Raw genomic sequence first — 25,424 nt, 5'->3', positions numbered from 1 at the left:
TGACGAATATTAACCTATATTTTATTAGCTACAACTCTGCTTCTACTAGATGTAGAGACGTGATACATACACAATTTAAAAAAAAAATTACAGTCTATATTTTTGCCAAGAACCTTTTTTCGACAAAATACTTACTATTTGAGTTATTTGCGAAAAACCGTCTTAAAGCGTGGTTATTTTGTTGAAAAATGAACATATTCACTGCCAAATAACACGAAAAGTATTGACTTAGTGAAAAAACTCTATAGAACAAAAGTTACTTAAAATTAGCCAGTTTATCCATTTCCTGACTTTCTTTGGACGAATATTTTTTCATCCCCAAGAGGGGGTGAAAACCACCCCCAGGGCAAAAGCACATATCGGCACAATATCACTTTTTTTCTTTGACTTGTTAGCTATGTGTATGCCAAATTTCATGTCAATCCAAGCGGTTCTTTAAAATTTAGAGATTTTGCAATATTTTACCGTTAAAGAACGGACTAAATGGCCACCAAAGCAGCATTATGTCCATTAGTTATATTGTAAAGCGGTTTAATTATATATTAAAACGTACGTTTATTTGTAAATATTTAGAATTTGGAGTAATTTTGATAAACAAAATAAACTGATATAAGGTCTGTTCCAACTATCAGTCAAAGTATAGTCAGAAATCGTCAGCAAACAGTTGGCCAGTGCGAGAACATAATACAGTCGTCAGTGCTATCCCCTCCACTCGCGCTGGTCGACTTTTCGCTGATAGTTTCTGACTGGTTTGCCGCTAGGTGGAACAAACCTATAGATGGTTACGTTTGGATTCAATTTGAGTCTTCTCCTCAAGATTCTCAAAAATGATGGTCTATCCATCATTATGGAGAATTGTGAGAAGACTGGACTGGATAGAGACGTACTTGCTAGTTGACAATTATAGTAAAATAATATAGCAAAGTATACAATTAGCGACCTCTACCGAGGAAAGTGAGTGCTGGTAGCCATTAAAGTAAGCTGTAAAGCCAAGCTAATCAAGCTATCGGGCAATGTTAAGAATATTTAAATTACACTCACAGATCAACTGTGTACCCACATATTATAATTCACTACCATTTTTGCAATTTTAGACCAGGGCCCATCTGTTAAAATATTAGTACATTTGGACGTTGAGAGGTGACTCAAATTTTTTTGCAGAAATTGCTTGAAAATGAATCAAATAATAATATTTGAGTTATCCTCCCTCTCAAAAAGGTCCGGAACATTGTTTAAATAATCAAAATGTCAAAAAATTAAGGAAAAATTCGATTTTTTTCTTGGTTTTTTGATTATAACTTTAAAAGTATTCATTTCCGAGAAAAGTTGTACTAACATAAAAGTTGCGTAATTAAATTTTCCACAATATAGAATTGGTTAAAAATTTAAAAAATAGTCACCCTTGTTGCAAAATAGTAATAATTTGGAAAAAAAAACATACAAAAACAAATATTCGCATTTTACGTTTTTCAACCATTTATGCTATACTTAGGACCTTCGTATTTCAGCCTAAAAAACTTTATGATACAGTAAAACAATGCTGTAAATTTCATTAAGATCGGTTCAATAGATTTTGCAAAATAAATTTTGCAATCCAGCTTTCGTAAAAAAAATTAATTTTTTCAAAATGTTACAGGACTGAAAATAAAGCAGATAGCAAGTTGAAATTTTTTTTGCTTATAGAAGTTTACTGTACCTTTCATTTGCAATTTTGCAAAATTAAAATCGATTAACACCACGGAGTCAGGAATTTTTTTAAATAAACATTAATTATTGGTGCTACGCGCAGAACAGCGGATAGTTTTCTCTGATTGGGCATTCCAATGACCTTTGATAATGATTGATACATTTTAATTTTTATTACATTACGAAATAAATAAATAAATTTGTTTATTGCAAAATAAAAACACATACTCTATCTTTTGAAATAACACTTTTATTAGCAAAAACCTTCTTTGTTCATATATTTTAACTTAAATAATAAAAGTTTATTATTTTTAACCCGCGAGTAGTCGCGCGGTGAGATAGAATCTCAATTTCTATCCTTTTTCGCAATAACTTGATGAAAAATTTTGCAATTTTGAAAAAATTTCGTAAGTGCCTCGAGGAAAGGTGTAGTAATGCGTAGGAATTTATTTATTTTTCTTCTTCTTCTTTTTGTGGAATTTATGGCTTTGGGGAGAGCCAATTAACTTTAACCCGCGAGTAGTCGCGCCGTTAGATAGAATCTCACATTTCATCCTTTTTCGTAATACAGTAAAACCTGTCAGTAACGGCCACTAAAAATGAAAGAAATATTGGCCGATATAGAAAGGTAGCCGCTATTGCCAATTTTTGTAGTCTACATATAATTGGTTTGGGAAATTTTTAAACTGGCCGTTAGGACAGGTGGCCGATGTTGGCAGGTGGCCGTTAACACAGGTTTTACTGTATAGTAAAATTTGTCAGTAACGGCCACTAAAAATGAAAGAACTATTGGCCGATATAGAAAGGTGGACGGTATGGCCAGTTTTTGTAGTCTATATATAATTGTTGTTCTGAAACATTGTGGCATTTTTATAATCAACTATTTATAATGGGAAATAAGCCACAATTTTACCAAAAAAAGATTTTATTAACGTTTCGATTTGGGCTTTGAAACGTTAATAAAATCTTTTTTTGGTAAAATTGTGGCTTATTTCCCATTATAAATAGTTGATTACATATAATTGGTTTGGGAAATTTTTAAACTGGTCGTTAGGACAGGTGGCCGATGTTGGCAGGTGGCCGTTAACACAGGTTTTCTTAATAAAATTGTTAGAAATATATATTTTTAATATAAAAAGTAGATAAAAATAGTACAAAATAAAAATTTGTTTTAAATTCGTATTTTGAGATAGAATCTCACACGCGACTATCGACGTTACAGAAGTGAGCGCGACTACTCCCGGGTTAAACATAAGCAATTGTTAAACAATATTTCACAAACAATAATAAAATTAGTTTGATTTTTGTGGAATTAAAATATTAAAATACAACAAAATATAGAGTAAGAAAATAATATATTAGATAAAGATAGGAAGAAATTTTGGTGGAAATCAACTTGTGTGAATCGAACACCGCTGTCCTGCGCGTAGCACCAAAAATTATTATTTATTTCAAAAATTTTCTGACGTCGTGGTAATTAACCGATTTTAATTTTGAAAATTGCAACTGAAAGGTACCGTACACTTCTATAAGCAAAAAAAAATTCAACTTGTTATCTGCTTTATTTTCAGTCCTGTAACATTTTGAAAAAATAATTTTTTTTTGCGAAAGCAGGATTTCAAAATTTATTTTGCAAAATCTATTGAACCGATGTTAATGAAATTTACAGTGTTGTTTTACTGTATCACAAGGTTTTTCTGAGTGAAATATTAAGGTCTTAAGTGTAGCATAAATGGTTGAAAAACGTAAAATGCGAATACTTGTTTTTGTATGGTTTTTTCGCAATTATTGCTATTTTGCAACTAGGGTGACTATTTTTTTAATTTTTGACCAATTCTATATTATAGGAAATTGAATTACGCAACTTTTATGTCAGTACAACTTTTCTCGAAAATGAATACTTTTAAAATTATAATCAAAAAACGAAGAAAAAAAACGAATTTTTCCTTCAATTTTTTATATTTTGATTATTTAAACAATGGTCCGGACCTTTTTGAGAGGGAGGATAACTCAAATATTATTATTTGATTTATTTTCAAGCAATTTCTGCAAAAACATTTGAGTCACCTCTCAACGTCCATCTCAAAACAGATGCGCCTTGGACTATTTTTTCGTCCAATAAGAACGATAAACAAAAATAAATATACATACATATTACATATATACAGACGATTTTCTATTTTTTTTGAGAAAAGGCAAAACTTTACTGTAAGACAAGTTTATTTGGACGTCTCGATTTTGGCTTCGGATATCGTTCTAATAAAAAACATTAAGGTGATACAGTAGCGATCAACAGGTAGCAAAAACTCGTTCCAAGATTGCGGCTGTAATTTTGAATATTTTTTCGAGATATTTGGCACACGTATTCGTAATATAATAAAGAATGGCGGTACAGAGCCCAATTTGAAAAATATATTAATATGTGGAAATTACTCTGTAATTAAATACAATATTAAAAAAACGAGCCTGTACCGCCATTAAGAAGAACAAAAAAATACACTTTTTTCACATAAACTTTTTTATCCGATGCCTAGATTTTGTGTTATTTTGGAACTACTAAATTTTTTTATTTCATTAGTAGTTCCAAAAGGACACAAAATTTAGGCGTCGGATAAAAAGGTTTATTTGAAGAAAGTATATTTTTTTGTTCTCCTTAATGGCGGTACAGGCTCGTTATTTTAATATTGTATTTAATTACAGAGTAATTTCCACATATTAATATATTTTTCAAATTGGGCTCTGTACCGCCATTCTTTATTATATTACGAATACGTGTGCCAAATATCTCGAAAAAATATTCAAAATTACAGCCGCAATCTTGGAACGCGTTTTTGCTACCTGTTGATCGCTACTGTTTTTTCTTAATGAATTAAACACATTTTGTTTCTGTTGCTTGGTAAAAACTCTTCAATAATATGTAGTTTAATTTTGTCTAACTTATTCATTTACAATTCAGACGTACCTATATTTTGATATTTTATAATAAATGGCTGCAATTATATAGCCAATATTTTTTATTTGTTTCCTGGTATGACTTTATTGGAAGGTAGTTCATTCGACTACAATAAATTAAATTTAAGTACTACGTTTATATGGGATTATGGGCCATCCTTATTATTGATATGAAAATTACATTTCTGGAGCTTCTCCTGTATTGTCGTTATAGCATGGTATAACTAGACCCTAACCCAGACATCCACAGTGAAAGTTATCCTTCAATACCAAATTGCTCTATATCGTCCACATAATGTTAAGAAAAAAGACATCATTTTGAGCGTTGGGTTTGGGGGGGGGGGGGAGCATTCGGTAAATTCGTAGTTTTTTAAGATTTTCGTCAATATTTCTAAAACCATGCGGTTTAGTATGAACAACCTTCTATACAAAAATGTTCTACATTAAATTTGAAATAAAAAAGGTCCGATGCATAATACTTCTAAAATAAACGGTTCCAAAGTGACGGAGGTAGTATAGTATAATTGGTCCAAAAAAGTCCTAACCCAGACATCCAAAGTAAAAGTTTTCCTCCAACACCAAATCGTTCTATATGGCTCACATATTGTTCAGTAAAAAGTTACACCATTTTGAGCGTCCGGTTTGGAGGGGGGGGGAGATGGGGGAGATGTCGATAAATTAGTAGTTCTTTTACTTTTTTGTCAATATTTCTAAAACTATGCTTTAGCGTATGTATGTTCTATACAGAAATGTTTTACATAAAATTTAAAACAAAAAAGGTTCTATACATAATTGTTATAAAATCAACGGTTCCAGAGTTACAGAGAGAGAGAGAGAGAGAAGTGGAGATTTTCGATACTTTTTATATTATTTGGGCAATTTATAATATTATTACTGATGAAAGAAGTTTTCTTTAACAGGATTGTGTTTTTTAAATTAAATTAGCTATTTGAGTGGCCGATGGTGTGTTAGTGATAAGCCGTTAAAGAAACGTCAACCGCACCACCCAAAATCATCATCAATTGCCCAAAAAATATAAGAAGTATCGAAAACCTCCACTTTTCACCCCCCGTAACTCTGGAACCGTTGATTTTATAACAATTATGTATACGATCTCTTTTGTTTAAATTTTATGTAGAACATTTTTGTATACAACATTGTTTACGCTAAAGCATAATTTTAGAAATATTGACGAAAAAGTTAAAAAAATTACTAATTTACCGAACTCTTCCCCATCTCCCTCCTCCCAAACCGGACGCTCAAACTGGTGTAACTTTTTACTGAACAATATATGGACCATATAGAATAATTTGGTGTTGAAGGAAAACTTTTACTTTGGATGTCTGGGTTAGGCCTTTTTTTGGACCGATTATACTATACTACCTCCGCACCTTTGGAACAGTTCATTTTAGAAGTATTACGCATAGGGCCTTTTTTTATTTCAAATTTAATGTAGTACATTTTTGTATAGAAGGCTGTTCGTGCTAAACCGCGTAGTTTTAGAAATATTGACGAAAACCCTAAAAACTACGAATTTACCGATTTCTCCCCTCTTTCCCCCCAAACCCGACGCTCAAAATGGTGTGTGACTTTTTCTGAACATCATGTGGACCATATATAACAATTCGGTGTTGGAGGATAATTTTCACTTTGGATGTCTGGGTTATGCCATCTTTTGGATGAATTGTATCATACTATTATTACACTAATTCTACGTACACATTATAGACCAGTAAGGATCTGTTTTTAGGTGGCATTCAGATTTTTACGGATAAAGTTAGGTGATAACTTCGTTAATAATAATTGATTTATGCTTCTTCTCAAATATGCCCGGAACATTAATAAAAAAAATAAAATGTTTAAAAATTTAAAAAAATTTCGTTTTTTTCTATTTTTTTGCTTATAACTTAAAAACTATTAATTCTAGAACAAAGTCGTATAGGAATAAAACAAATATAATTAAATTTTCTCTCAGATGCGATTGGTTAAAAATGTCTTAATTTATCACCCTTGCTTCAAAATAGCAATAAATATAAAATAAGGGGGCAAAACAAGCCTGTCTTTATTCAATGATTTTCCATCACTTAGGTTACACTTGGATCCTTCCTAATTCGCTTAGAAAATGTTTGTAATGTGCTAAAATCGTACACCAAATTTCACTAAAATTAAATTAATTTAATTAAAAAATTAAAATGTTTTAATATCTTACACAACAAAAACTAGAACATACAAAGTTTTGAAGTTATTTTCTTGTGGCATTTTTTACAATTTTAACTATTTATAATGGGAAATAAGCCACAATATTATTAAAAAATGATTTTTATTAACGTTTCGACGCCCAAATCGGGTGCCGTTGTCAACATACAAAATACTACTAACAGAAACAAAAATGTTGTTGCTTAGTAAAAAAAAATTCTTCTAATAATTTATTTAATTTGACTCATTTATATCGGCAATTCAGATACATATGATACATTTTAAAGTAGAAGATTTTAAAATGATATTGGCAATATTTATGAGTTGCGTTCCTGGGACGACTATACTGAAAGATAGTTCATTCGATTACATGAAATCAACCCCAACTCAAAAATATCCGTCACAAAAAAATCATAGCATGTGATCTGTCTTTAAAAAGACAACCACATGCAACGGTGATATTAAAATTCTCGCGTTAGAGATCTCATAGTAAATCACGAGGGAAAACCAGGAAAAACCTCGTGATACTATCCCGACATCATCGTAAGTATAAATTATAAATTGCATTTCTTAAGTTAGTGGGATAAAATTATTATATTCTCTATTAAAATATTTATTATAATTCTAATATTAACAATAATATACAGGGTGTAACAAAAATACAGGTCATAAATTAAGTCACATATTCTGGGACCAAAAATAGTTCGATTGAACCTAACTTACCTTAGTACAAATATGCACACAAAAAAAGTTACAGCCCTTTGAAGTTACACGATAAAAATCGATTTTTTCCGATATATCGAGAACTATTAGAGATTTTTTAATGAAAATGGACACGTGGCATTCTTATGGCAGGAACATTTTAACAATAAATTATAGTTAAATTTGTGCACCCCATAAAAATTGTATGGGGGTTTTGTTCCCTTAAATCCCCCCAATCTTTTTTGTACGTTCCAATTAAATTATTATTGTGGCACCCTTAGTTAAACACAATGTTTTTAAAACTTTTTTGCCTCTTAATATTTTTTCGATAAACCAGTTTTAATCGAGATGCGGCTTCTTTTTTAATATGTTTACATAAAAATTTTATGGGGGTTCTGTGCCTTTAAACCCCCCAAATGTTTGTGTACGTACCAGTTAAACTATTATTGTGGTACCATTAGTTAAACAGGATGTTGCTAAAACTTTTTTGCCTCTTAGTATTTTTCCGACGAGGCATCTTTTATCGAGATGTGGCTTCTTTTCTAATATGGTTCAAAATATACCTCAAACTGTAATTTATACAAAAAATTTCATATTATTAACAATCGTACGTAACAGTATACAAAATATGTGGTGGATTTGATAATATTCAAAATATCTCGATAAAAACTAGCTTTCCCGCAAAGTACTAAGAGGCAAAAAAGTTTAAAAAATATTGTGTTTAACTAATGGTACCACAACAATAATTTAATTGGAACGTACAAAAAAGTTTGGGGGGTTTAAGGGAACAAAACCTCATAAAATTTTTATGGGGTGCACAAATTTAACTATAATTTATTTTTTAAATGCTCCTGCCATAAGAATGCCATGTGTCCATTTTCATTAAAAAATCTCTAATAGTTTTCGATATATCGGAAAAAATCGATTTTTATCTTGTAACTTCAAAGGGCTATAACTTTTTTTGTATGCTCATTTGGACTAAGGTAAGTTAGGTTCAATCGAACTATTTTTGGTCCCAGAATATGCGATTTAATTTATGACCTGTATTTTTGTTACACCCTGTATATATTTAAAGTTAAAAACAAATATAAATAAATAAATAAATAATTTAAATTTATTTATTATTAATAAAATTAATTTTTATAGATTATATTATGATTTACTATGAGATCTCTAACGCGAGAATTTTAATGTCACCGTTGCATGTGGTTCTCTTTTTAAAGACAGATCACATGCTATGATTTTTTTGTGACGGATATTTTTGAGTTGGGGTTGATTTCATGTAATCGAATGAACTATCTTTCAGTAAAGTCATCCCAGGAACGCAACTCATAAATATTGGCAATATCATTTTAAAGTCTTCTACTTTAAAATGTATCATATGTATCTGAATTGCCGATATAAATGAGTCAAATTAAATAAATTATTAGAAGAATTTTTTTTTACTAAGCATTAACATTTTTGTTTCTGTTAGTAGTATTTTGTATTTTGACAACGGCACCCGATTTGGGCGTCGAAACGTTAATAAAAATCATTTTTTAATAATATTGTGGCTTATTTCCCATTATAAATAGTTAAAATACAAAGATTTGTCAATATTTTTACATATAAAAAAGTATTCCACCTATCTAATGCACTCTACAGAATTGAAATCGGATTATTTAAGCAGCCTCAGCAATGTTTTAAAATTATAAACAATTTTTTGGCTTATAAACAAATTAGTGCTGTGGCCAGGAGGGGGTGCTACGGGCTCCTTTATTTAGATGGACTTACCCAAGTTTTTTATGTATTTTGACCCGTAGAACACGAATTTTTTGGGTAACAGTTGATCCGGATGTCGATAAGATTGTTATAAACAAAGAACTTGAGGAATTACATAACATCGACTTTTCGCAAAATAAAACATTTTTTTGTATTTCTTGGGTAATTCTAAGCAAAAAATGTTCTTACAAATTTTTTCGTAGGATGCATAGTTTTCGAGATAAACGCGGTGGAACTTGGTGGAACGCGGTGGCAAATTAGATTAAAAAATAAAATAGTAATTCTGCTGACAGCATTTGAAAGTTTAAGTCAAATTATACCGGTTTTAATTATTTGCATTGTTAAAAATTAATTTTTTTATTATTAAACAAAGCTATTTGTTTATAAGCCAAAAAATTGTTTATAAATTTAAAACATTGCTGAGGACCCTTAGATAATCCGATTTTAATTCTGTACAGTGTATTAGATAGGTAGAGTACCCCTTTATATGTAAAAGAATTAGCCAACTTCTAAATGGTCTATTTTTTGTTCAGAAAGATTTTAAAGAATTCGAACTTTTTTAAAAACATTTAGATTGCAAATTTATTATGCAAAATTTATAAGCTCGATTTTAATGAAATTTGGTACACTATTTAAGTATGTTACAGAGAATTTCCTAAGTGAATTACTAAGGTTCTAAGTGCCACCAAAGTGGTTAAAAAATATTGAAAAACAACAGACCTATTTTGCCCCCTTATTTTGTATTTATTGCTATATTGCAGAAAAGGTAATAACTTAAGACATTTTTTACCACTCGTCTATCATACAACATTCAATTATCTTTATTTTATTTCTGTACGACTTTGTTCCAAAACGAATCGTTGTAAAGTTATAAGCAAAGAAATCAGAAAAAAATTGATGTTTTCCGAAATTTTTAAATATTTTAATTTTTTTTTATTAATGTTCCGGGCATATTTGAGAAGGAGCATAAGTCAATAATTATTATTACTGAAGGTGTCACCTAACTTTATCTGCAAAAATCCGAATGCCACCTCTCACATCCAAAAATAGACGTTTTTTCGCAGATCTTTACTGGTCTATTATAGGAGTATTTCGCTAAATATCACAACTTCAACAACTTGTTCACTCAAAGACCATTTTTCAACTGGTTGTTTTTCATTTACGAGGTATATTATACATATTATTTTACGATATACGATAGATAAAAATTTAAACAACCAATTTCCTGAAAATTCCAGAGTCAACCCTAATAAAAGGGCAGTAAAGATTATAAATTTTAAATAGTTTCCCGACTAGGCGAGCGGCACACCCCTAATTTGAGGTTTAGAAATCGAAAAAGCGACCATGATAGGTGAATGGCAAATTTTGGTCTGTCTTTATAGTTTCGGGGTCGCCGAATCCGAATATAAACTTTTTATTTTATCTAGAATTGGTGGAACATGTTCAAAAATCAAATTTTAAGTAAAAATCCGAAAAATCAATTTTGAGGATTTTTCATGTTTACCTCGCTGTATCTTTGGTCGATGTAAATATTTCCTTTTAAGAATTTTACTGTACCATCATTGAAGTATTTATATAACAACAAGCTTTGTCCGACATGTTTAAACTAATTAAAAGAGGAGCTGTTAATTTTTAAACATTTTGTCGTCATATTTCGTTAGTTTCATGTTTACTTAAAAAGTTGAGTGACAAACTTTTTAATTTATAATTTTAACCAACACAGCAATAAAACATAGTTCATGAAAATGTTTTCTGAAAAATTTCAGGTCAAAATATGCATCAGGAAAAAAGTTATGCGACTTTATAGACGAGTGGCACTCCCCCAAAAAAACGCTTATTTTTCGAGATACTGACCACGGTGTGGTGAATGGCTAATTTTGTCTTATTTTATGTTTATGATGGTACTGAAAACGAAAATAAGGTTTATTTTGAATTTTAGGTGGAGGAACATTGCCAAAATCGCAATTTTATCCCAAAAAATAAAAAAATAAAATTACATTTTTGTTAAAATTAAAAGTTGCACCCTTTTTTTTCCTGTCCAACGCAAAAAAATACAATTTCATTTTTTTTATTTTTAGGGTAAAATTGCGATTTTGCCAATGTTTCCCCACGTAAAACTCAAAATAAAGAAAACGTCTTCATGAATTGTATTTCATTCCTGTGTTTGTTAAAATTATAAACTAAAAAGTTTGTCACTCAACTTGTTTAAGTAAACACGAAACTGGCGAAATCTGACGACAAAATGTTTAAAAATTAACAACTCCTCTTTTAACTTGTTTAAACATTTCATACGAAGCTTGTTATTATCTAAATACTTTAAAGATGGCACAGTACAATTTTCAAAAGAAAATAATGACAGCGACCAAAGATACAGTGAGGTAAAATTGAAAAATCATTAAAATTGATTTTTTGAATTTTTGCATAAAGTTTTATTTTTGAATATGTTCCACCACTTCTAGATAAAAACAAACTTCATATTAAGATTCAGCGACCTCGAAAACATAAAGAATCACAAAAATTGCCCATTCACCTTAAAGTTGATTTTCGTGGTCGGTATAACGTCATTTTAGGGGTTGCTGCCGCTCGCCTAAACTTAAAATTCGTAAAATTTAGAAATAATTTAATAAGTTGCAGAATTATTTAATTAGGATTTAAGTAAGTATTATTTTTTCTTTTCCCTTTCTTTAAGTCTTTCTTTAAAGGGTGGGATATTTCTATTATTTTGCCGTCATTTTGCCATCATAGTTTCATTAAAATTTTAATTAGGAGCCCCAAATTTTTATTGCAGATTTGGATTCTTTACGTAAAAATAAGCAACTTTTATTAGAAACATTTTTTCGAATTATGGATAGATGCCGCTATAATCGAAAAAAACGATTGTTGGAAATGGAAAATTAAATTAAAAAATGGAAAGTCCCCACTAAAATGGAAAATTTTACTTAACTTTTTTTGGTTCTAGGGCCTAATAATCACAACCCAATAGGTCCCCAAAGCGCTCGAGTGACTGCAAATTTAGCATACTTTCTTTCCCTACTATTAACCTTACCCCCTTTACAACCCTTCCATTTCTTTAGAGCTCGTGTAAAATTATAGACTGTCCCAGAAATCTATTATTCTACTTCCCGTGTACTTTTGTCGGTCAGTCAGAAGAAGACACCTATTTTTCCGAGTTATGTAATATTCATGGATATAAAATCTAAAAAATATATTACAAGTTTTGTTTAATAATCTAGTACTGGGTAAATACGTATATTTTAGTGCAGGCCGATAATCAGCTTGTAAGAAAGTTTTGTACTTTGTATTTCTTTCTAAAATCTTTAACTATATTTCTTTGCATTTTATTTTTGATTTATAATATTAGGTTTATACATATTTTATAAACCAAAGTTTACTTTGCTATTGCAAAAAATGAACAAAATAAATAATTATAATTGTATCTAATTAATTAATAAAGGAATTATAATTTGCTCTAAAAATTATTTTTATTCATTTACTTGGATAATTTAAATATATTATTGGTACGTTATTTTAGTAGACTTCTTGTTTTTATACGTGATTGTAAATTTTCTTACCACACCTTATGAGATATTATATTAGTCCAGAAAGCCACTGCGCATCCGCTAGGAAAAATATGCTAATTCGGATTGTTTGCACAATCTTACTCAAAAAGGACTTCTTTTAACAAATTTGCATGTTGCCAGGACCAAAAGGTGGTCAAAAAATTTTTAAACGTTTTTTTTTGTTTTTTTCCTAAAATTATTTTTTTTGCATGGAAAAAAGTTTTTTTAGGTTTTTTGGATCATTCCAAGCAGAAAAGGTCTTTAGTGACTTTTCTTTAAAAATGATAGCTTTTGACATATTACAAGCGATTAAAAATTGAAAAATTGCGAAATCGGCCATTTTTAACCCTCAAAAACTATGTGAAAAACTGAAAATTTGAATGTTGCCAAGGCAGGTAGATATTCTTTAAACATCGATTGATGAAATCCCGAAGAGTTTTTTGCAATACAATATTCAAAACTCCTTTGTTTTTTAATTGCTAATCAAGCGTGCGCGACACTATTTTCCACCGACAGTGGTGTAAATGAAAGGAATAAATTCGTTATTTCGTAAACCGGCGACTTTAAGGAAAAATCCCGAAACAGGTCGACTTTTATTTTTAAGTTATGATATTGTGGCATATATGGTATACTAGTGACGTCATCCATCTGGACGTGGTGACGTAATCGATGATTTTAAATGAGAATAGGGGTCGTGTGCTAGCTCATTTGAAAGATTCTTCAATTCTCTATTCAGTTATATAAACATTTACATAATTATTTATACAGGGTGTCCAAAATGTTTTTATTAAATTAAATTATTTGAAAAAAAAGGAAGTAGAAGGACACCCTGTATAAATAATTATGTAAATGTTTACATTACTGAATAGAGAATTGAAGAACATTTCAAATGTGCTACCACACGACCCCTATTCTCATTTAAAAAAATCATCGATTAGGTCATCACGCCCAGACGGATGACGTCACTAGTATACCATATATGCCACAATATCATAACCTAAAAATAAAAATCGACCGGTTTCGGGATTTTTCCTTAAAGTCGCCGGTTTACGAAATAACGAATTTATTCCTTTCATTTGCACCATACTGTCAGTGGAAAATAGTGTCGCGCACGCTTGATTAGCAATTAAAAAACAAAGGAGTTTTGAATATTGTATTGCAAAAACTCATCGGGATTTCATTAACCGATGTTTAAAGAATATCAACCTACCTTGGCAATATTAAAATTTTCAGTTTTTCACATAGTTTTTGAGGGTTAAAAATGGCCGATTTCGCAATTTTTCAATTTTTAATCGCTTATATGTCAAAAACTATCATTTTTAGAGAAAAGTCACTAAAGACCTTTTCTGTTTGGAATAATCCAAAAACCTAAAAAAACTTTTTTCGATGCAAAAAAAAATTATTTTAGGAAAAAAAACAAAAAAAAAACGTTTAAAAATTTTTTTGACCACCTTTTGGTCCTGGCAACATGCAAATTTGTTAAAAGGAGTCCTTTTTGAGTAAGATTGTGCAAAAAATCCGAATTAGAATATTTTTCCTAGCGGATGCGCAGTGGCTTTCTGGACTATATATGGAACATTTAGATGACATCTAGAACATTCTAGATTTTTATCACTATTATTTTTCTTCCATGGACTTTTCTATAAATAAATCTTATAGAACTGTCGTAACCCTGCTGCTGCCTTTTTAATTATTTGCCTCGGATAACTGGTCTATCAGGGAGCTACTGACACCAAAAGATGAATCAGTTCCATGATTTGGAGCTAATTTCTCGATATAAACTACTTTGAGTTTACAACTAGCCAAACACTGAATGCACCACATTCGATAAGATTGTTTTCTCTTGTTCTTGTTCTTCACCCTCTGTCATCGGAATTGGACCAAAAATATCCACTGCGAGTCGTTTAAAAGGCTCTCGTGAGATACATTGTGTTATTTTATCATAACTTCTTGTCCTGGGACTTTCTTTACCACTACATAAATTGCATTTGTTACACCAATTGTTTACATCTCAGCGATAAAAATGATCCCGTAAGATCTGCCTCGACTTCCAGCAAGTGTTCTTTTGACTCCAAAATGTCCTCCTAATGAAGAAAAAGGCTACTATAAAGTTTTTGCAACACGCCTTTAATATGTTGTTTGGGTGTTACCAATTATTAAAATGTACGTAGTTCGTAGCGAATTTCCCTATTCCGGTATTACAAACCAATGGAAAGATCCTCAGATTCCGATTATTAATCACAGTGTAAGCCTTTTTAGTTCCACTATAAGGCAAAGTAAATTGCTATTGTCCTTTTCATGATCATTTTTCAGTGCGTAACAAATGATAGGAAAAAGGGTAAGTCCGTGATAATACACATATGACATTTATTCTAACATGACATTTTAGTTAAATCTGACAGTTGTCACATTTTATTTTCAATTTGGAATAAAAATAAATCAAATGTGTTTCTTGCATTTATAAAATGGTATTTTCTTTGATTTGTATAGTGTTGTAAGTTATAGAGATTATATTTGTAATATTATTATCTAATTAAAAAAAAATATTTTTTTATTATGGCGCCATCTATCGACAACTAGAATAACTAGAATAAATGTTATAAAAATGTCACCGACGAAATGTAATCACCGAAGTGCCTTTTTTTCTGTCACATACAATTTAATGCGTTACAAAGAAATCGAAAAACTTCATTTTTTGATTTTGCAATTCAATTTTATTTGAGATTATTGTTTTGCTCTGATATTATTGCCAAAGCTATGTTTTTTCTTTCACCTTTACATTAGCTATTTAGAGATGAGATCCGTATGTTTTCCGTTCCCACTAAAGTTGTGGTCACTACGGAGAGCAATGGATTGTATCCTCGCTCCGACCCTTGCTCCCTGGTATTTATATTCGTTATATTCGTGAATTCTCACATTTAAAATAATGTATTTCTTTTACATCTTCTTCTTAAGGTGCCGAGACCGCTTGTCGACCGTTGGCTCTCATGTTGCCCAGAATATTAACAATCACTGTTTTATTTACAGCCGCACAAAATAGTTCAGTGCTAGTTTTCCCAAACCATTGGCGTAGGTTTTTAAGCCAAGAAGTTGTACGGCGGCCCACACAGGGTGACGCATTATATGACCAAAGTATTCCAATTTACGCCTTTTAACCGTGTTCACTACTTCGCAACTTTTATTCAAACGTTGCAAAACCCTTTCGTTTGTGACTCTCTCTACCCAACTGATCTTCAGAATACGGCGGTAGACCCACATCTCAAATGCTTCTAGGTTTTTTAAAACCGATTCTCTCAGGGTCCATGCTTCAACCCCGTAAAGTAGTATTGGGAATATATAACATCGAACCATTCTTATGCGAATGCGAGAATTCACGAATATAAATACCAGGGAGCAAGGGTCGAAGCTAAGATACAATCCATTGCTCTCCGTAGTGAGCAAACCCTAAGAGTACGGAGAAAGGGTTATAGTCCGATCAATCTGACTCCAAAAAAAATAAAGGAAGGATGAAAATTTGGGATGAGGTTGTTGAAATTGTCTATTATTATATAAGAGAAAGTTTACAATTCTACATCCCCTCTATTTTACAGAAATGGAGGGGAGTGCCCCCTCTCGAAAGTGAACAATATACATTCAAAATAAGACCGGAATTGGATAATATGACTAATTCTAAACAACTTATGTTCTATAGAGTTTTTTCGCTAAGTCAATACTTTTCGCATTATTTGCGAGTAAATATGTTCATTTTTGACAAAAAAACATGTTCTGTACGGTTTTTTGGAGATAACTCAAAAAGTAAGTATTTTATGGAAAAAATATCCTTAGCAAAAATATAGCTTATAAAAAATTGAAAAAAATGGTGTATGCATGAGGTCTGTAGACCGAGAAAAATCAGAGTTGTAGCTAATGAAAAGTAGGTTCTTCTTCGTCAAATTCCAAATCGAATATTTCAATGTGAAATAACCCAAAAACGGAGCACTTTTCGGGGAAAATTCATTTCAACTTTTTTAAAGTGTTTAAAAAAAGGTTTATTTTTGTTTTTTATACAAACTTTTAACATTAAAAGTAAGTCAGTTACGCTCAAAATATTTTTGGCCCCTTTTATTTTTTGGTAAAAAAATCACGAAAATCACCCCCTAATTAGCATCACAAATAAATTTTTTCATTACCACTTGACAAGTTACTTTGCTTATGTATTTTCTATATGATCTGTAAGTTTTATTGGTTAAAGTTGAAATTTTTGAAAAAGCTGTAGTTAAAATGGCTTGAACGAGTAACTAATCAAGAGTTCAGTCAAATTTTGAACAGGCATAATATAACCAATTTTGTCTAACAAGAAAACAAAAAATCAAAAATATTCAGAAAAGCAAAACCAACATTTTATTACTGTTTGAGATTTTTGGTACTACTAATCATTTTTAAGTTAATTCCATAAAAAATTCCATTTTTATTGCAAAATAAAAAAAAATGTTTTATTTTAAACCCAATTTTTTTCAAAAATGTTTTATTTTAAACCCAATTTTTTTCAAAAATGACCACTTTGAACCAATGAAACTTATAGATAATATAAACAATACACAAGTAAGGTAACTTGTGAAGCGGTAATGATTAATTTTATTTGGGAAGCTAATGAGGGGGTGATTTTCGCGATTTTTTTTAGCAAAAAATTAAAAAGACCAGCAATATTATGAGCCAAACTCACTTACTTTTAATATTAAAAGTTTTTTTAAAGAAAATAAACCTTTTTTTAAACACTTTAAAAAAGTTCTTATGAATTTTCCCCGAAAAGAGCTCCGTTTCTGAATTTTTTCAAATTGAAATATTCGATTTGGAATTTTACAAAGAAGGACCTACTTTTCATTAGGTACAACTCTGTTTCTGCTGGGTCTATAGACCTGATGCGTACACCATATTTTTCAGTTTTTTATAAGCTATATTTTTACTAAAAATAAATTTTTTCGCAAAAATATTTACTTTTTGAGTTGTCTGAAAAAACCGCCCAAAAACATGTTTTTTTTTGTTAGAAATGAACATATTCATTCGCAAATAACTCGAAAAGTATTAACTTAGTGAAAAAACTCTATAGAACAAAAGTTACTTAGAATTAGTCATTTTATACAATTTCGGGCTTATTTAGAAAGTATATTTTTTCTACCACGAGAAAATATTTTTCACCCCCTATTTCCCAATTTTTGTAAAATGGAGAGGATGTAGAATTGTACTTAACTTTTTCTTATATAATAATAGACAATTTCAACTACTTATTCCCAAATTTTCATCCTTCCTTTATTTTTTTTGGAGGTTTTCGTAAAATTTTGTGTTCCTTAATCGGGCTATTAATTCGTAGTTGGCCGTCGATATTTTTGACCATCAGAATATTTAATAAAAATCCAAACCCAATTACTTCAATAGTGACACATTTTTTTGAGAAGTTGTTACTCATACTACAAAATAGCTGTCTCGAATAATTAAAATGAAGAAGAACTTCTTAACCGACCTAAATTATTTATTCACATGTATCGATTTATGTTTCACATAGTCAGTACAATTGAATACGTTCTTTATATTAATATTAATAAATAAGTTTATTAATAAAAAAGTCGGTCAACTTCTGAGAAACTACTGGAGGTAGAATTTATTTGGACCGTGGTAATATAAATGAGATCATAAAATAAACTAATTTATTTATAATTTTCTTGACATATAGGTGCCATAGTCATGGAATACATAAACTAATTTATTTATAATTTATTTGATATATATGTTACCGGCCAAACCCGATTTCAGGACAAACTAGTTTGTCCTACGCCAAACTAGTTTATCCTGATATAGTAAAGACTCGCACTTCAGGATAAACTAGTACAGCCAAGTCTAAACCAATTTAGCCGAGTCGAAAGTAATTTAGCGAACATGTAAGGACTTTTATATGCGGGGAATTCCCAAATTACGTCAAAACAGGGATGGAAAAAAAATATATATCGATATATTGTATCATATGATACATCGAATGAAGATATTGATACATGCTATAAATCAATATATTCTTGTATAATTAAATAATATAAAAAATAATAAATAATAGGATGAGGTTTTCTCCAAAAATTAAAAGAAAAGATACACTTACGAATAATATCGAGTACGAATTAATATTGTTTTCACCAATTTTGAAAAAATGTGAAAACGTTGAATTATTCACGTCCGTCTGTCCGTACGTCCTACTGTCTGTCTGTCAGTGAACTCAACTCCTCCGTAATTATACCAGGTAGAATGACAAATGAGGTATCAAATGAAAGCATAGAATCCAAGGATGGTACTAAAGATGGTGAGAAATTTGACCTAGGCTATCTGTCCGTCCGACCGCGAATATAACTACTCCGTCACTATACCAGGTAGAATGACAAATGAGGGGCGAAATGAAAGCTTATAATCCAAGGATGGTACTAAAGGTCGCCATCTCTAAGGTCTCTATCTATCATAGCATTTCCTATGTAAGTTTTCCATCTCACAGCAGGTCTTCCTCCTCGCGGGTCCCAGTCCAGTAATCTTTTCGGCCACCTGTGCTCCAGCATTCTTTGTACATGCCCGTACCATTTCAGGGCTCTACATTTACTACCACAACTTTTTTGTAATTGAGCATTCTACTTCTAGTCTGTTTCATATTTCCTCTGTTCTTATTCTATCCTACCTGATGATTTGTAGACACCTTCTCATAAACTCAAATTCAACTGTTCGTATTTTATTTCGTATCTTTTTTTTGTCACTGGCCATTCTTCCGCTCTTGTAGGCTAATATTCAGCACTATGCCCGAAAAAATCCTTTTTTGTTTTCTTTAGTTAGAGTGTTCTTCCATATCACTCCATGGAATGCTTTCGTGGCTTGTTTTCCCGTACAATTTTCATTTCTATATCTTTCATACAAGTGCTTTATCGGTTTGTCATTTAGCCTATATACTTAAAAGTCTTACAACCCTCAATAGCGTCTTCTAAACTTACGTTTAAATCAGCAACCAGTCTGTAATTAATTATTTTTGACTGAATTAAATTGGTTTAGACTAGGCTAAACTAGTTTATCCTGATATAAAAACATACATTTCAGGATAAACTAGTTTGGCCTGAAGTGTGTGCATTTATATCAGGATAAACTAGTTTAGCCTAGGACGAACTAGTTTGGCCTATGCACGATATGACAAACTAGTTTGGCCTAGGCCATACTATTTTATCCTAACGCTCTTAAGCCAAACTAGTTTGTCCGGAAATCGAGTTTGGCCGGTAAAATAAATATATACTATACCCCTAAATATGATATAGTCATGTATTACTATCACGAATAATGTATGTAGTCCAAAACTTCACTACTCAGGAAAGATCAGACATTTTACCTGCTGATATTTTCTAATAACGTGGAATGAAGTAAACACTTATGTTGTATTTAGGTATATGAATTTATTAAAAAATCCTTAAAATTTATCCACGAAGGGGTGGAAGTACAAAACGTCTTCGATCAGACTGACCATCATCAGAATGACCAGTGTACAAGTAATTGTAACTAGCCACTTCAATAGGTATAAAATCCTCTGAAATACATTATTGTTACAGTCTATATTAAAAAGTGGTCGACGTTAAGCCGATGTCTTAAGATTTAAAGATCACATGTGAATATATTTCATCCTTGCTCGAAAATTGCACAAGGTATGTAATGTACTTGTGTTCAGGTGAGAGGTTACGAACCAACTGACCAACCAGTCTGTAATTAATTAGTTTCGACTGGATTAAATTGGTTTAGACTAGGCTAAACTAGTTTATCCTGATATAAAAACATACACTTCAGGAAAAACTAGTTTGGCTACAGAGTAATTTCCACATATTAATATATTTTTCAAATTGAGCTCTGTACCGCCATTCTTTAATATATTGCAAATACGTGTGCCAAATACCTCGAAAAAATATTCAAAATTACAGCCGCAATCTTGGAACGCGTTTTTGCTACCTGTTTATCGCTACTGTTTCCTCTTAATTGATGATCATAATATTTTAAAAAATTGTGTTGGTTTTCAACAGAAACTAATAGTCCAGTTGGGTTAGACGTTGCCTAACGAATAACAGGCGAAGTTAGACGAATAACAGGCCTAACCTTGCATTAGGAGCTGCCCCAAATTTTATTTTTCTAATCTTTAGGGAGGGTTAATAGTAGTGTAAATTTAAAATCTCGACTGAATTGCGCCGTTACGTTAGCCGCCATCTTAATTTGAAACTAGAACCGTTTTTGCTCAATATCTTCGCCATTTTCAATTTTTCGACAAATAGTACCTATATAAACCAAAATTGATGAAAATGTCATTTTCTATAATTTCTATTATTGCAATTTTTTCGTGCGGTCGATATTTTCCGAGTTATGGCGGAAAATATTGACAGTTAGAGCATAGATATTGAATTATTTCGTTTATTATTAGTTTTACGACAAAAATGTTCTTATACAAAAATAGAGAAAATTCAATTCTACGCAATTTTGATTTCTTAAATTTTTTTGCTAAAATTAATATTTAAGGTAGTACGTATGCGGAATGGCGCGGGCGTAAGACCTGATTGATTTTATAGCAATCGTTTTTGTTCAATATCTACGCTATTTCCAACTAGAATTATTCAAAATATGATTTCCTACAATTTCTTTATAACAATTTTTTTCATGCGGTTGATATTTTCCGAGTTACATGGAAAAATAGTAAAAAGTGGTGCACCAAATTTTATACTATCCCTTAGGGCAGATCAATAGTCGTGTAAATTTAAAATCTCGACTGAATTGCGCGGTTGCATTAGCCGCCATATTGATTTTAAATGAAAACGGTTGTTGCTTTATCTCCGCGATTTTCAACTTTTCGACAAAATTGGTGAGAATTAAACTTGTTGAAAATGCAATTTCCTACAATTTACAGCATACGTACTAACTTAAATATTGATTTTATCAAGAAAATGAACGAGATCAAAATTGTACAAAATTTAATTCTCTTCATTTTTGTATAGGTACATATTTGTTCTAAAACTAATAATAAACGAGATAATTCAATGATTCAATAATTATGCTCTAGCTGTCACTATTTTCCTCCCATAACTAGAAAAATATCGACCGCACGAGAAAGAGAGTTATGAACTAAATTATAGAAAATCGCATTTTCAACAATTTCACTTTCTACACTTTTTGTCTAAAAGTTGAAAATAGGGGAGATATTGAGCAAAAACGGTTCTCGTTTAAAATCAAGATGGCGGCTAATGCAACGGTGGAATTCAGTCGACATTTTAACTTATACTAATACTGACCCTCCCTAAAGATTAGAAAAATAAAAATTGGGGCAGCTCATAATGCAAGATCAAATGCTATCCGACTGGGATATACGTAATCTAGTAAAAACGGAGGCCTATCATAGCTCGGAATCATATATTTATTTCGTACTTTGATATAGTAGATTTAAAGGGAGCTAAAATATATGTCCTACACACGGGTGCCACTTAGCCTAGCGGAGGCCCTGGGCGCGAAAACAACGGAGAAATAGACATCTACCTATATAATTAAAATTTTATGACTACTTTACTTTAAACTAAAATTTACGTTTAAAGTTTGTTGTCATTTCAACTATTAACTATTGTTTTGTTTGCTTTCTCCCGATAAAATCAGCAAACTCGTATTCGTACACTTTTAAACTAAATATTGATTGCGTAATGCTAACAGAAAATGTTATATGCTTCTAAACCTTTTACATAACGCGACTATTAAGTCACTTTCTACTAACAAATACTTTTAAGACAACTAATAGTATTTAAATGACTAGATGCGGATTTGAACTCATTTTTTATATCATTATTCCGCGTTTTTATTATAATTTAATTATGGTAATCAGCAGACATGCAGTTAACCGAATATTTGAGAGGCCATTATTCTTTATTATTTTTCATTTTTCATTTTCATAAAAATTTTTCAAATTAAAAAAAGGAAAACTTTTCAATAAAATTTTCTAGAAAACGGTGTACCCTATCAACTTAAATCAAGGGTATCTTTTAGTACTATAATACCTCACAATTTAATAATCCAGTGTTAAAAATGCTTAAAATTTAAAGACAAAAAGTTATGTCATAAAATACCCGTTGCCCTACTTAAAACGAACGCCTATGACAGGTACTAAAAATTCTCAATTAATGGAGTCGATCTATCTCTGCAAGATAAATGGTACATGTTTTTGTTTTTCCCAATAGGAGCTTTCTGGAGGAATTTAAAAAAACTATTTACAAAGCGCCACATTCAAAAAGTTCTAGCTCCATTGGGAAGCATTTTTGTACTAGATAAATTGGGTTAAATTGTCTTGGAATTATCTGAGGAATATCTGCTCTTCGTTTGTCAAGAGAGTTTCTGGACACCCTGGATAGTAATATAGAAATGATGTTTCCTGACCTTAAACAAAGTTTTCGTTATGATAATGCTCGGATTCTCAGCTTGTCAAAATGCGTGGTCAAAATGTATACTTGACTGTTAGATTATGTTCTAGCAATAAAAGAGTATTAAAATAATTCTAAATGGTAATTGTATTTTTTTCTTTTGTAACAAGTTTTTTATCAATTGATAATAAATTCTTCAATTCTTCCACTTAACTCAAATTTAGCGATATCTAATACTTGGTAAGTATTGCTATTTTTTTAACACGTTGCTTTATATGACATTATTTTTAGGATTTACGTAAACATAAAATGGAATCCGAAGTATGCGAAATAGAACTCGTAGCCAACGATTTAAGACATACGTTAATAGACCTCAAAGAATGGGCCAAGCCTTTTAAACCAGAAAAGAGACTGATCAATTTTCTTGATGGTGTTTATATTTACAGCGATCCGTATGGAGTTGTACTAGTTATTGGGGCATGGAACTATCCGTTGTTGCTTACATTAGGACCGGTTGTAGGTAGGTTTCATTTGTATTAATTTATTCTTTTTATAAATTTCACTAATGAAAAATTTAGCAATTATAACAAACAAAAACAGTACAATACTATTACTGAACGAAGGTACTTAATAACAGAGTACCATTATAGACCAGGACGCATCTGTAAAAATATTAATACATTTGAACGTTGAGAGGTGACTCAAATTTTTTTGCAGAAATTGCTTGAAAATAACTCAAATAATAATATTTGAGTTATCCTCCCTCTCAAAAAGGTCCGGAACATTGTTTAAATAATCAAAATGTCAAAAAATTAAGGAAAAATTCGATTTTTCTCTTCGTTTTTTGATAATAACTCTAAAAGCATTCATTTCCGAGAAAAGTTGGACTGATATAAAAGTTGCGTAATTAAATTTCCTACAATATAGAAATGGTTAAGAATTTAAAAAATAGTCACCCTTGTTGCAAAATAGCAATAATTGCGAAAAAAAAACATACAAAAACAAGTATTCGCATTTTACGTTTTTCAACCAATTGTGCTAAACTTTTTAACTTCATATTTCACCCAGAAAAACTTTATGATACAGTAAAATAATACTGTAAACTTCATTAAGATCGGTTGAATAGATTTTGCAAAATAAATTTTGCAATCCAGCTTTCGCAAAAAAAATTCATTTTTTCAAAATGTTGCAGGACTAAAAATAAAGCAGATATCAAGTTGAAATTGTTTTTGCTATAGAAGTGTAGTGTACCTTTCATTTTCAATTTGCAAAATTAAAATCGATTAACTACGACGGCGTCAGGAATTTTTCTAAATAAACATTAATTATATTGGTGCTACGCGCAGGACAGCGGATAGTTTGCTCTGATTGGGCATTCCAATGAACTTTGATAATGATTGATACATTTTAATTTTTATTACATTTCGATATAAATAAATAAATTTTTTTATTGCAAAATAAAAACAGATACTCTATACTTTGAAATAACACTTTTTTTTAGCAAAAATTTTCTTTGTTCATATATTTTAAGTTAAAGAATAAAAGTTTATTATTTTTAAACATATGCAATTGTTTAAACAATATTTCACAAGCAATAATAAAATTAGTTTGATTTTTGTGGAATTAAAATATTAAAATACAACAAAATATAGAGTAAGAAAATAATATATTAGATAAAGATTGGAAGAAATTTTGGTGGAAATCAACTTGTGTAAATCGAACACCGCTGTCCTGCGCGTAGCACCAAAAATTATTGTTTATTTAAAAAATTTCCTAAGGCCGTGGTAAGAAATCGATTTTAATTTTAAAAATTGAAAATGAAAGATACAGTACACTTCTATAAGCAAAAAAAAATTCAACTTGCTATCTGCTTTATTTTCAGTTCTGCAACATTAAAAAAAATGAATTTTTTTGCGAAAGCTGTATTGCAAAATTTATTTTGCAAAATCTATTAAACCGATCTTAATGAAATTTACAGTGTTGTTTTAATATATCATAAAGTTTTTCTGGGTAAAATATGAAGGTCCTAAGTTTGGCATAAATGGTTGAAAAACGTAAAATGCGAATACTTGTTTTTGTATAATTTTTTTCGCAATTATTGCTATTTTGCAACAAGGGTGACTATTTTTTAAATTTTTAACCAATT

General features: G+C 30.6%; 2 protein-coding genes across 2 annotated transcripts in view; both read left to right on the top strand.

Annotated features, from left to right (window-relative positions):
* Positions 1-25,424, top strand: part of LOC114329602 (synaptotagmin-15-like) — a 465,421-nt gene that overhangs the window by 185,589 nt on the left and 254,408 nt on the right. The window lies entirely within an intron of this gene.
* The window catches only part of LOC114329600 (aldehyde dehydrogenase, dimeric NADP-preferring-like), a 67,162-nt gene that overhangs the window by 7,772 nt on the left and 33,966 nt on the right, over positions 1-25,424 (top strand). Inside the window, exon 2 of the mRNA XM_028278766.2 lies at positions 23,570-23,798. Coding sequence (XP_028134567.2) covers positions 23,570-23,798 — 229 coding nt within the window. The remainder of the gene's footprint in view (positions 1-23,569; positions 23,799-25,424) is intronic.

The sequence above is a fragment of the Diabrotica virgifera genome, chromosome 7, assembly GCF_917563875.1.
Source record: "Diabrotica virgifera virgifera chromosome 7, PGI_DIABVI_V3a".
Taxonomy (NCBI): domain Eukaryota; kingdom Metazoa; phylum Arthropoda; class Insecta; order Coleoptera; family Chrysomelidae; genus Diabrotica; species Diabrotica virgifera.
Note: the sequence above shows the minus strand (reverse complement) of the source record. Positions and strands in the feature narration are given on the sequence as shown.